This window comes from Portunus trituberculatus, chromosome 13 (genome assembly GCF_017591435.1).
Source record: "Portunus trituberculatus isolate SZX2019 chromosome 13, ASM1759143v1, whole genome shotgun sequence".
Classification (NCBI taxonomy): domain Eukaryota; kingdom Metazoa; phylum Arthropoda; class Malacostraca; order Decapoda; family Portunidae; genus Portunus; species Portunus trituberculatus.
This window is the reverse complement of record NC_059267.1, coordinates 7,049,281-7,061,458: the sequence shown is the minus strand read 5'-3', so window position 1 is coordinate 7,061,458 and position 12,178 is coordinate 7,049,281. Positions and strand designations below refer to the sequence as shown.

At 40.4% G+C, this 12,178-nt stretch overlaps 1 protein-coding gene across 41 annotated transcripts in view; it reads left to right on the top strand.

Moving 5' to 3' along the window:
* Positions 1 to 12,178, top strand: part of LOC123503260 (cytoplasmic dynein 1 intermediate chain-like) — a 37,506-nt gene that overhangs the window by 4,307 nt on the left and 21,021 nt on the right. For 24 of the 41 annotated variants that reach the window (XM_045252877.1, XM_045252873.1, XM_045252868.1 and 21 more), the window contains exons 1-5: positions 208 to 359; positions 2,261 to 2,756; positions 3,071 to 3,164; positions 4,616 to 4,724; positions 6,252 to 6,364. In XM_045252877.1, the coding sequence (XP_045108812.1) occupies positions 2,613 to 2,756; positions 3,071 to 3,164; positions 4,616 to 4,724; positions 6,252 to 6,364 (460 nt within the window). In that variant the 5' untranslated portion in view covers positions 208 to 359; positions 2,261 to 2,612. Of the gene's footprint in view, positions 1 to 207; positions 360 to 2,260; positions 2,757 to 3,070; positions 3,165 to 4,615; positions 4,725 to 6,251; positions 6,365 to 10,807; positions 10,841 to 12,178 lie in introns of those variants that run through there. The other 17 variants (XM_045252871.1, XM_045252862.1, XM_045252860.1 and 14 more) reach the window with 4 other exon arrangements.

Sequence of the window (12,178 nt, the reverse complement as noted above, 5' to 3'; positions counted from 1 at the left end):
TGCAGTATGATCACCTGTACCGGATTTTTTTTCTTCTTTTGTTTGGATGTTTCTGTGTATCTGTATTTCCGCCTGTGTATTGTTTTTCTGACAGACAAGAGGAAGGTTTGAAGGAACACTCGGTCTGGTCTAGCAATACTGTAACTGGTAACTCGGCTGTCATGAAACTCGTGGCGCACCTTCCTCCCTCTCTCCTCGTCCTCCTCACACACACACACACACACACAGTCATGAATCAGTGTTAGTCTGGCTAGCGTGTTGGATGTGTGTGTGTGTGTGTGTGTGTAGGTGTGAGTGTGTGGCTGCAGTCTCGCTGGAATCTTATGAAATATATCCGCTGCACCGCTATTCTAAAGGCTGTATATGAAGTGACACTATTTCAAGGGTGATTTTAAGGTTCTACTGACAGAAGAGGAGTTTTTTTTGTATTATTAACAGGAGAAACACATTAATCGTCGTTTTAGTATATGGAGAGAGGAGTGTCTTCCGTGTGTCCTTTTAGTGTAGTGGAGAGCGAAGTGATGAACAGTTTTCGGCGTCACGTGATGAAAAGTTCTTCCCTCTTTCTGTCACATATGGAGTTTGTGACTGGGAGTTACTGCGTGGGTGTGTGTGTGTGTTGGCCTTGTAGTTTTGGTGAGGTGGAAAGCACACGGGGAAGAAAATGTGGAGAAAAAAGGGGAGAAGAAAAAGTTTGTCGAAGGAATGAAAAACCTTTCTTGTGCGATTTTACGATCGTAGTTAATTCCGGCTATACTGATATTTTTTATATTTTCTTGTCTATTTAGTTACTTGTATGGGAGGCTTGTGAACAGATGGACATAACTATATTAGTGATAAATTACAGATTTTTTTATTAAATCAAACTTATTATTTTCTGCATTTATTGGAGTGTGGAGGAAGGCCAGAGGAGTAGTACAGTACGATAGTTTCCCTGGTGATTGTTAGGCAGTATTGGAATGCATATTGTTTGCTGTGTTGCCAAGTGTGACGGAGAGAGAGAGAGAGAGAGAGAGAGAGAGGTAGTTGCATTATTGATTGTTACCTCATTCTGCCCTCATTTTTTTTCCTTTTCCCTCACGAACTGGCTAATAATTACATAGTCCTCCCCCCTCCTCTCTCTCTCTCTCTCTCTCTCTCTCTCTCTCTCTCTCTCTCTCTCAAGGACTTTCCACTTACCTTCCTTCCGTCATCCTCTTCCTTTTATCCGTTCCCTCCTCCTCTCTCTCTCTCTCTCTCTCTCTCTCTCTCTCTCTCTCCTGGTTCTTTCACATTTTTTTTTATTATTATTATTATCCCCGAGAGGTATAAACTTTACGTGAGTCCTCCTCCTCCTCCTCACATCCTGCATTCGTAGGGAATTTACCTGTTGATCTCTCTCTCTCTCTCTCTCTCTCTCTCTCTCTCTCTCTCTCTCTCTCTCTCTCTCTCTCTCTCTCTCTCTCTCTTAGCCAGTCAGATTGCATTCCCCTAAAGCCAAGTGGGTGGATGGGCGGGGCTGCCTACACCTGTCCCTCCTCCTCCTCCTCCTCCTCCTCCTCCTCCTCCTCCTCCTCCTCCTCCTCGTGTTCCAATGTAATCAGGTAAAAGGTAATGTGCACAGCTTACCCAATTACATAATTAGAGCTCAAAATTCTGGATTCTTCTCTTCATTATTTGGCATTTCTTTTCATTAAGTGCTGTTTATTTTATTGATTTTTTTAACTATTTATTTAGTGAATGTCAGAATGTTCAGGTTTTCTACGCGATTATCTTCCATTTTTATAATTTTGTCATTGATCAACAGTATGTTTAGTGTGTGTGTGTGTGTGTGTGTGTGTGTCTTGGCACATGGACAGTAGGTAGTGTGGTGCAGGGATGTGGTGAAGTGTGGTGTTGTGCTCTGTTGTGTAGTGACAAGGCACATTCTTCCACAAGGAGAGAGAGAGAGAGAGAGAGAGAGAGAGAGAGAGAGAGAGAGTTGACAATATGAGAGTGAGAGTCAGGAATAAGGAGACTAGTGGAACAGAAGAGAGAGAGAGAGAGAGAGAGAGAGAGAGAGAGAGAGAGAGAGAGAGAGAGAGAGAGAGAGAGAGAAGAATCAAGAATAAGGAGACTAGTGGGACAGGAGAGAGAGAGAGAGAGAGAGAGAGAGAGAGAGAGAGAGAGAGAGAATATATTAAATAATGTACAAATTGCAACTAAAAACAAATTATTCAGAGGATTGGTTGAATAAATGAGATAATTGGTAGCACTCCATTCTCCTAAACATGTATTGCAGAGGAGAGTCTATACCAGTAGACAGCAGCCAGACACACCACCAAGGAAGCAGTGACATGCGACTGTTGTGGAAAAGTGTGACATTCATCACAAAAAAGAAAGAGGAAACAGATTGCAGTCTATAAAAAAAAGAAGGAAAAGAAAAAAACAGGTTGCAGTATAAAAAAAGTGGAAAAGACACAATAAAAAAAATTAGAAATATCAGTACATTAAAAAGAAAGTGCAAAATCATATACCTAGAAAAAAATTAAGACACTGCTCCCCTGGAGAACAAAAATAGATCGCATACACAAAAATCTGTGATAAAAAGCTCACAAAGCACAAGAGAAAGACAGGACTGTGTGGTGTGAGCCATGGAGGGTCTGGGTCTTGGTCTGGGGTTCGGCTCCCCAGACCGGCGCAGTGTGTGGAAGGAGGAGAAGGAACGCAAGCTGGCCAAACTGAAGCAACTGAGAGCTGAGAGGGAGAAGAGGCGGCGGGGACAGCTGGAGAAGGAGGTGCTGGCAGTGGTGGTGGTGGTGGTGGTGATTGTGATTGTGATTGATTGCTTTAACTGAATAGGGAAATGGGAGGCTTGATTTTCATTATTATTATTATTATTATTATTATTATTATTATTATCATTATTATTATTGTTATTATTATTATTAGTCATGAGAAGTAAATAGTGAATAGAGACAGGTATCATAAACTAGGACTGACACATTCAACTGACCCTTTCTCTCTCCCTTTCTCTTTCCCTCCCTTTTATTATCCTAAGGCAAGTTACTCCAGTGAGTAAGGGAGGTAAGCTCTGTGTTTTCCCCGGCAGGCTCAGGAGGCGGCAGCGAGGGCCAGCAATGCCCCACGCGATGACCAGGACTTGGATAAGGTGCTGGCGTCCCTCGGGGTGGCGCCCGTGTCAGGTAAGGCTGCTGCTGGTCAGGTCAGGGCAGGTGTAGGTCAGGAAGCTTGGCCTTTGTATTGGCACTTCCCTGGTGTTGTTTCGTATCTATTCTGCTCTGTCCATCAAGTTCTTCCACTGACTTTTCCTCTTCTTCCACATTTTATACACTTTCTTTCATCAGGTACAGATCGGGAAGCTTGGCCTGTGTATCGGCGCTTCCCTGATGTTAATCTTTTATTCTCCTCTGTCCATCAAGTTCTTCCACTTTTTATATGCTATTTCTTTCTTTTTTACCCTTAGAGTGTCAAAAAGTAACTGTCCTATGATATTTTCTTCTATATGTGGTCTTTGTAAAGTTATTGTGTGGACATATGGGAGCTGGTTTTATTGGATTATTTTTGTAGGAGTACTTGTGAAATGTGTCAGAGGAAACTATATTTAGGGATTATTGAAGAAAGGTGCTAAGGTTTTTCTTTTTTGCATTATGACTTAGCTTTTTTTCCTGTAAGTTGTTAGTATACTTTCCGTCATTTACTAAGATCATATGACAACCTCCACTAATAGTTGACCAATGGAGCTGCAAAGGTTTTGTTTCCATCACATTGTTACTTATGTACTGATAGATCATTTATGTATTGTTTTATACTCATTAGCGTACTTCATTTCACGGTAAGGTCTGATGATAACCTCCTTTAATGGTGGGCCGGCAGGAAGCACAAGGTCGGTTCAGCCTGATAGTGGTGTTACCCCAGCCATGGAGGAGAAGGTGGTTAGGACAGGTCAGGTCAGGTCTTGAGTGAACTAACTCCTGTGCGAACCTTTTGTTGAAGTGACAGACTGACCGGCATTCTGGTTGTGGATTTGCATTGTCATTTCTGTTAACATTACTTTATTTTTATCCCCTCTATTATTCCCTTCCTTTCATTTGCATCTCTCGTGTTGTAACCACATATTTCTCCCCACCACTGCCTTCCCTTCCCTTCTCCATTCATGTATAAATTTCCCCTTTTTGACTTGCTTAATGTTTTCTCTTGTTTTGTCCTAAGAGTATAAAAGAAAGGTGCAAGAAGCCATTATGCCTACATATAATCATGTATAAAGCATTTCTATTGTCTTCTATCCTACTCAGATGTCCTCACTGTTTTTCTACTATGTTTACCCTTTCTTGTTTATAATGTTTGCTGTCTATGCTAATCTTCACACCAAGTATCTGTTTTCTCTAGTCAGTCTCTCCTGTCCTTGTATTGCTACCTGTCCATATTAACCTCTTCATTTCCTTACTGTTTCCCTATCTTGTTCTATCCCTATCCTTTTCTATCATATCATATCCCTATTCTTGTCATCCTCTCCTCGTATTGCTGGCCTTCCCTTCTGTCATCCTCATAGAAATGTCAACCTCACTGCTTCTGTCTCTTGTGTTATCCACTATATTGCTCCATACTGATCCTCCCCCTATTTCTTGCCCCACAGATGTTCTTCTTAGCATGTCCAGCACCACCTCCGAGTCTGGTGGGGACCCAACAGCCTCCCCAGATAAGAGCCTTGAGGCAAATGCTTCTGCCTCCCCACGCACTCCCAGGTGAGAGAGAAAGAGAGAGAGAGTGAGTTATTATTTTAACCCTTTCAGTACCATGATGTGTTTCCATATTCATTCTGTTTACTATTTATACAGCTCCAGAAACTCATGTGGGGATTAAAATAGTGAAGACTGTGGATATTAATCTTCTGACTTCCATAGACTGTTCCTAATGTAAATAATATGGCTTAATTGTACACAAATCTCAAGGCAAAAATGGGTCCCAGTATTGAAGGAGTTAAGGCTTTTAGTAGATAGATAGAGATACAAGCAATTTCTATGACCGTCCTAGGAAAAGATGTCAGGACTAGACCAGACTGGGTTTTGTGAAGGCTGATTTATTTAACGAATTTGAGTTAATAAAACCCAAATTCGTTAAATAAATCAGCCTTCACAAAACCCAATCTGGTCTAGTCCTGAAGTCTTTTCCTAGGACGGTCATAGAAATTGCTTGTATCTCTATCTATCTACTAAAAGCCTTAACTCCTTCAATACTGGGACACATTTTTGCCTTGAGATTTGTGTACAATTAGGCCATTTCATTTCTATTGAGTGATGAGGTGTGTGTATGTGTGTGTGTCAGCTGCTGAATTTCCACCTGTCCATTGTTTGTGGTGTGAGACAATAGTGTGTGTCTATCATTTGTTGAGCCATTGACCTTATCACTCTCTTATCAGGAATTGTTTCATGTACTGTGTGTGTGTGTTTGTGTGTGTGTGTGTGTGTGTGTGTGTGTGTGTGTGTGTGTGTGTGTGTGTGTGTGTGTGTGAACAGAAGCTATCTTATCTATCTTTTACAGTGTTCTATTATATTCACTCTTTAATATTGGATGATTGTTTTTTATCATTTACAGTTATTTTATTATCAGCAATCCTTGTTAATTATTTTTTTTTCTATCTTTTCACATTAAGGAAAAAAAAAAAAAAAAAAATTGGACACATGAAGAGAATAACTTTTGGTAACACTAAGTAAACAAGAGGAAGATGCATATACAAACCAGAGTACCTAGAGATTTATACATTGACCTTCAGACAGACAAACACACCACATCTTAACACAGTTCTCATAAAGTTCATAATACTACAGCTTCACAAATGGTTATACAGTTGTTCAGTAAACCCACAGTTATAGACTTTAAGTATTTATTCTAGATGTTTCAAAGGCTACTGCCTTCATCTTTAGCAGACAAAGCATGGGTTTACTGAACAAGTTTATATTCATGTTAGTGTGACATTCCATCCCATCATGGTTATACAGGTTCTTATGGGTACTTTTCCTAGAGACTGTGTAGGATCCATGTTCACTCATGAGTGGAACTATGAAAACACTCTTGAAAACTTCATTAACTCCCATTAGATCTACCAAAAACTAAGACGCACTGAAAACTTTCCAGATACAAACGTTACGTTTGGTCACCAAATCACATACATCAACATACTAATGGATATATAAAAACCTCCTTAACTGAAGATGTAATCCCTGAAAATTTTCAAATACAGTTAGTCAATGAATTACTGACTCGGCCCACAGCAAGAAGCCTCCTACCTTGTCTGTGGTGAGCGTGCAGGCCACCAACATTCCCCCGAAGGAGACGGTCACCTACAGCAAGGGCATCCAGACTTCAGGATCCGGCGACGGGCACGGTTAGTTCCTGAGGTGGATGTTGGTGCAGGGTAGCAGTGGGAGGGTGTGGGTATGAGAGGGCCAGGCTGAGTTAGGGATGCATAGGCTTGTTTAGGCTTAGCACTCAGGGAAAGAGAAATGATATGTTTTACACTGGGTGTTTGGGAAGTGACAGTGATTTGAGTTGCCATTTGTGTACCTGTCTTGTATATTATTGTGTGTTTGGAGTGTGTGTATGGATTGCTTTCAAGGTTACCACTGTGGCTGAGTCTAGTCATGCTGCTTCAGTTTCATGCTGCATATGAGCACTCAAGAATGTTTCTCCCTGTTTATATATATATATATATATATATATATATATATATATATATATATATATATATATATATATATATATATATATATATGAATCTATTTTTGATCTTATATCCATCTCATTTATTATCCAATTCTCTGATGGCTATGCTCGAGTCACTATCATTCTCAAAACCAGCAGTGTACCAGAGATTTTTTTCTTTTTCTGGGTGTGTGTAGGGCAGGGGCAGTGTTGGGCTATGTAAGTGGTTGCTGGTGAAGTAGTGGGGCAGCATAGTCTTGTATGCTAAGATCTGTAGGCCAATTCACTTTCTGTCATTGGTCAACCTTTGTGATTTTTTTATTTGTCAAGTATATTTTTAAGCATAATCTTTTGTCTCTTTTTTAGTGTTTTGGTGCAGCTGTTCATGTTTTGTTTTGTAGGTTTTGATAATTTTTATGATTTTTTTTTTTAGGATTGAGGTGGACCAATGACAGTTTCTCTAGTTGATGGTTATGCCCTTGTATATATTGATGATGACATGAATATTAATAATCTAGCATTTCTCATTTTTGCATCTGAGGTTCCCTAGAAAGTGACCCTGCTAGCAAAGGACTAAAGTATGTGAGCATTAATCAATGTGTAACTTGTATGTGTGTGAAACAGGATGCATTACTAGTATGGTAGGTGTTGAAGTCACAATGTTTACCCTCAGTCCATGTTTCACTTGCAAGTTGTGAACAAGTCTGTTCTTCCCCCCAAAAGGTTCACATTCTAAATATACTATAGGTAACTTCTCGGGAAAACTGTACTTTGGACCGTGATGTACCAAAGAAAACTGCATGGATGATGAGAGGAGAGTGGTGAGGACTTGAAAAGAGGAGTGTTGGCATGTGTTGTCCACAGCCACTCACCAACACCTTAGTGCATGCTGGCAGGGAGAGGAAGGGTGGAGGGGTTGCATGGAGGGCTATCAATGTCTGGGGAGGGAAGCAAACAGGTGTCTCTAAGCCTCTCTGTAAACATGGGGGAAAGTTATAAGGTTATTTCTGTGCCTTTTAGAATAGGTGTCCCGTATGGCATGAGGAGGTATGTGGGTGGTGAGGGTGGTATGGGTGGTGTGGGTGTCGTCACAGTAGTTAGTGACTGGCACAGGTGTGAAAAGTGTGAGTCGTGGTGAGGAAAGAAGCAAAGGTGTGGTGGCGTGGCGGCCGCTGCTCTCTGCTGTCTGCTGGATGCTAGACAGTCACACACAGATGATTGGATTTGCCAGAGACTTGGACTTGTGGCCTCTGTAGTATCTCTCTCTCTCTCTCTCTCTCTCTCTCTCTCTCTCTCTCTCTCTCTCTCTCTCTCTCTCTCTCTCTCTCTCCCCATCAGTGATTTGTAATGACATGATTATTTTTTAATTCCTCTACTTGAAGAATGTCAGTTTGTTAAATTTTAATTGTTAATTAGATTCATCTCAATAGAAAATAATATAGTGTTATCTATTTCAATGTTTGAGCTTTTTAATTCATCTCAATCAAAATCTTTCCCTCAGCTGACATGATGACAATTCTGCAGCATGTCATATTGGAGATTGCATTCCTGTATTGGCAGATCACTTTTTTAATGCATATATTTCTATTTTGAGTTGCTGTAACTGACTGAACTTCCATAACTAGAAAAAAAACTCATGTCATTACAAGTTACTCCTGGGATGTCCTTAGATTCTTTTCCTGTCGCTTTTTCCTCTATTCTTAAGTCGATTGGATGATTTCTTTGGTTAACTTTTGGACTTGAACAAAGAATGACGTGAATTCTCTCTCTCTGATCTTCCGTTGTACATGTGGAAGCTAAATGACATGGTTTTTTTCTCTGAATCACCCTTTAGTGGAATGTCTCACTCTCCTCACACAGATTCAGCGCTTCCTTTGGCACTGTTTTGTATTCCTTCCTTCCTTTGTAGATATTTTAGTGTGAGTTCCTTCTGTGGGATTCTGTTGTGGGAATGGATGGATGTACAGGATAGAACAGTCCTTCACACACACACACACACACACTACATTTTATCAAGTTTTTCGCTCCCATGTCTCCACTTAAAAACACACACATATACATACATGTCACTGTTACATACCACCACCACCACCACTGCCACTAATAATATGCATTACCAAATAAAACTACACAGCACTAACCACACACACACACACACACACACACACACACACACACACACACACACACACACACACACACACACACACACACACACACACGTCTCCATAAAACACAACACAGGATCGTCAAAATGTCCAGGATTTGCGTTTACTCTCATCATTACTACTGCTGCACTGTCTCTCTCATTCCTCCATCATCTTACTCCTCTTCTCATTCCTTATGATCATAACTTGCACTGTGCATGAGGACCAGCATGTCTCAGCTTCCTCATAGCTTATTTATAGTTCTCAGTTCATTTACGTATAGTCTTGGTGTCACCGAAGGTTGTGTTGGTAGAGGTATAGAGGCTTGGTATATTGATTTGAATGTATTTCGTAACATTTTCTTTGGGTTCATGGCAAGTTTGAGCATTGTTTTGTTAGCGTCAGAGGCTGTGTGGCTGGATGCACATATAGAGGCCTTGATATTCTGATTTTTTTTTTATGCATTTAGACCCATATTCTGAAACACTTCCGTGCCGCACCTTCACTATTTTCAAAGGGCTCTAGTTGAAGTGACAGGTTTTTAAGGGTGTTTCTGTAATTCCAGTGACATGTTGACAAGTTTTCTGCATTATCAACAGAACAAATACGCTTTAAAACTCGGATAATGGTCTCTGTAGTCTGAAAATGTACACAGCAAGAGGGAAGCGTTTCTGAATATGGTACTTAGTCTTTACTTTAATCCATCGGTTTGTGTTAAGGTTATCGGTTCTTGACAGACATTGGGGGATATGAATAACATTGTTTCCGCACATCTTTAGTTTACTGGAACACAGATTGAATAACCTCACATTGAATGAAACATCAGTGGCAGCTATGAATGATCTTGTAGATTAATGTAGTAATGAATAATATTATCTCTAACTTTTTGACTGCCATAACTTCTTCACACACTTTTTTTGGCTTCACTTTGAAAGCCACTTGGAATGAAAATGAAAATCTCAAATGTTTCTTTTTTTATTTGATTTTTTGTTTAGTTAAGTGATCCAGGATGACTCGGATGAAGAAATAAGAGTCTTTGGCAGTCAAAGTGTTGAGAAAAGTAGAGCTGTTTGCAGGATTTAGAGCAGCTTGAGGTGTTTTCCCTGGGTAGGTAGTGTGTCAGTTGTAGTTATATGCTGTAGTGTTGTCTGTCTGTACGTCTGTGAGTGTGTGTGTGTATGTGTGTGCTAAGGAGAGAGTGCTTAGGTCAAGAAGTCATTGTTTTGCATATACTTTTTACTTACTTATTATTATTGTTACTACTAATTATTTATTGTTTGGTAATTCCTATACTTAAACTCTTAGAACACAAGGTATGATGGGTACTTTCAGGTGCCATATGTTTGTTTACGTGCAATCATCTCAGAGTTACTGAAACACTGCATCTCACCACCACTACATCAGAAGGCCATAGTTAAAGTTTTGTGAGTTTCTAAGAGTGTTTATCCAGTTCTAGGGACAAGTTGACAAGATTTCAACAAGAGAATTTAGCTAATTATCTCTGTGACCTCAGGAAATTGTGGTGGTGAGAGAGCAAAGCCTTTCAGAATGTGGGCTTGAGTGTTACCAGTGTGATGCATAATTCAAAGCCACACTTGGAGGTAGTACAAGTTAATATGTTGGTTGAGCACATCTCCAGTACACATAGCACACAGCGTTCATTAGGAGAATGTACGGTACAGTGGCTGCATGTTGATGTTATTCTTGTGGCTAGACAGACATTAACAAAACAGTAATACTCGCTCCTTCTTCTCATTCCTCGGCTCTTGACTGGCCGCCGTCTGAACGCTGTCTACAAAATGCATGACTGCCCACTCGCTTGTTGTACACACACACACACACACACACACACACACACACACACACACACACACACACACACACACACACACACACACATGTGCCTCACATACGCATACACACACATGCCACCTCGTCTTGCCTGATTTGGTGTTCCTGGCTGTCCCTCGCCCCTGAAGCCCTGAAGCACACTGATGGCAAAGGGACACAAGGTACTCCTCTTTGTATATAGAGTGACTCTCCTCTTGACATTTTTATTTATTTATTTTAATTATTTATTTATATATTATTTTGGCAGTGTATTTTTTATAAAGCTTGCTGTTGTATGTTGTGTTTTCCGTCTGATTAAGGGGAAAGTTTAGATTTTCTTTTGGTTTATTTTTTGCATTTATTATTTTGCGGGGGATTTTTTAGTGTGTGTTATTCATGTTGATGTTGCTTTGAGCTTTACGCGTCCAGATATTTTGTGCGCATTAACCTTGCATTCTCAAAAATAATTTCATGTGTCGGTCATTTTTTTTTTTTTTAACATTCCCCACAGAATCTTTCGAACACACTTTAGAAAAATAAGACAAGATTTAACTCAGTGTCCCAGTGTTTATCATAGAAAACATTACCAAGTGTCAGTGTTTTTGTGAAGTGCATCCAACCATTACCCTAAACTTGCATGGATATTGCTTATGTTCCCTTCCTTCCTTTCCTCCACGACCCTTGTCCCCTCCCACACTCCATCTCTCTCACGGCACTCCTACCCCTCTCTCCCTCTCTCTGTCTCTATCACCTCCTACACTCCACCCCTTGCCTTTCCATCTCTCCCACCCACACACCTCTGCTTTTTTCATTCTCATCCAAGCTATAGAAAAGCAAGAGAGTGAGAGAGAGAGAGAGAGAGAGAAAGTGAGAAAGAGAGAGCATGTTTGATATCATTTGGATTTGTAAGTTTGTTAGTAGGTATGTTGTGTTCTGCAGTTCATCTCACTGTAAATGTAATTCAAGTCTCACCTAACATAGAAATTGTAAGTAACAATGCTTCCCCCTTCCACCCTCTGCTTCTCTCTCCCTCTTCCTCTTGTCTCCTTAGCTTCCTACTTTGTTACCTCTTGTGGGCAGGGTAGTGCATGAGTGTTCTGTTTATTATTCCCTGTAGGTCACTCCCAAGTCACCACTCCTTTCCATTTCTTCCCTTCACTCAGTCACGAGCAGGAGCTTCAAGATATGAGACTGGTGGCTCTTAAGTTATTCACATAAAGCCATCTGTTAATGTTGATACAGCTTTTCCTTGCCGGTCTCCTCAGAAAAAGATTAAGAAGTTCTGTGCAAGTGATGGCTCAGAAAAACTAATGGATGGAATAGTCTCTCTGATAGAACTAATAGAGGAAGAAAAGAGCCTTTACAAATGAGCACAATATATGCTTTTGTAGTAAGGAGGAACTGGCTTAGTGGTTCGTACGTGTGTGCTGGCGGTGATAGATGTGTCATAAGAACAGATGGGTGAAAACTACCACAGACTATAGTAATACAAATGTCATGAAATTGCTGCTCGTCACTGC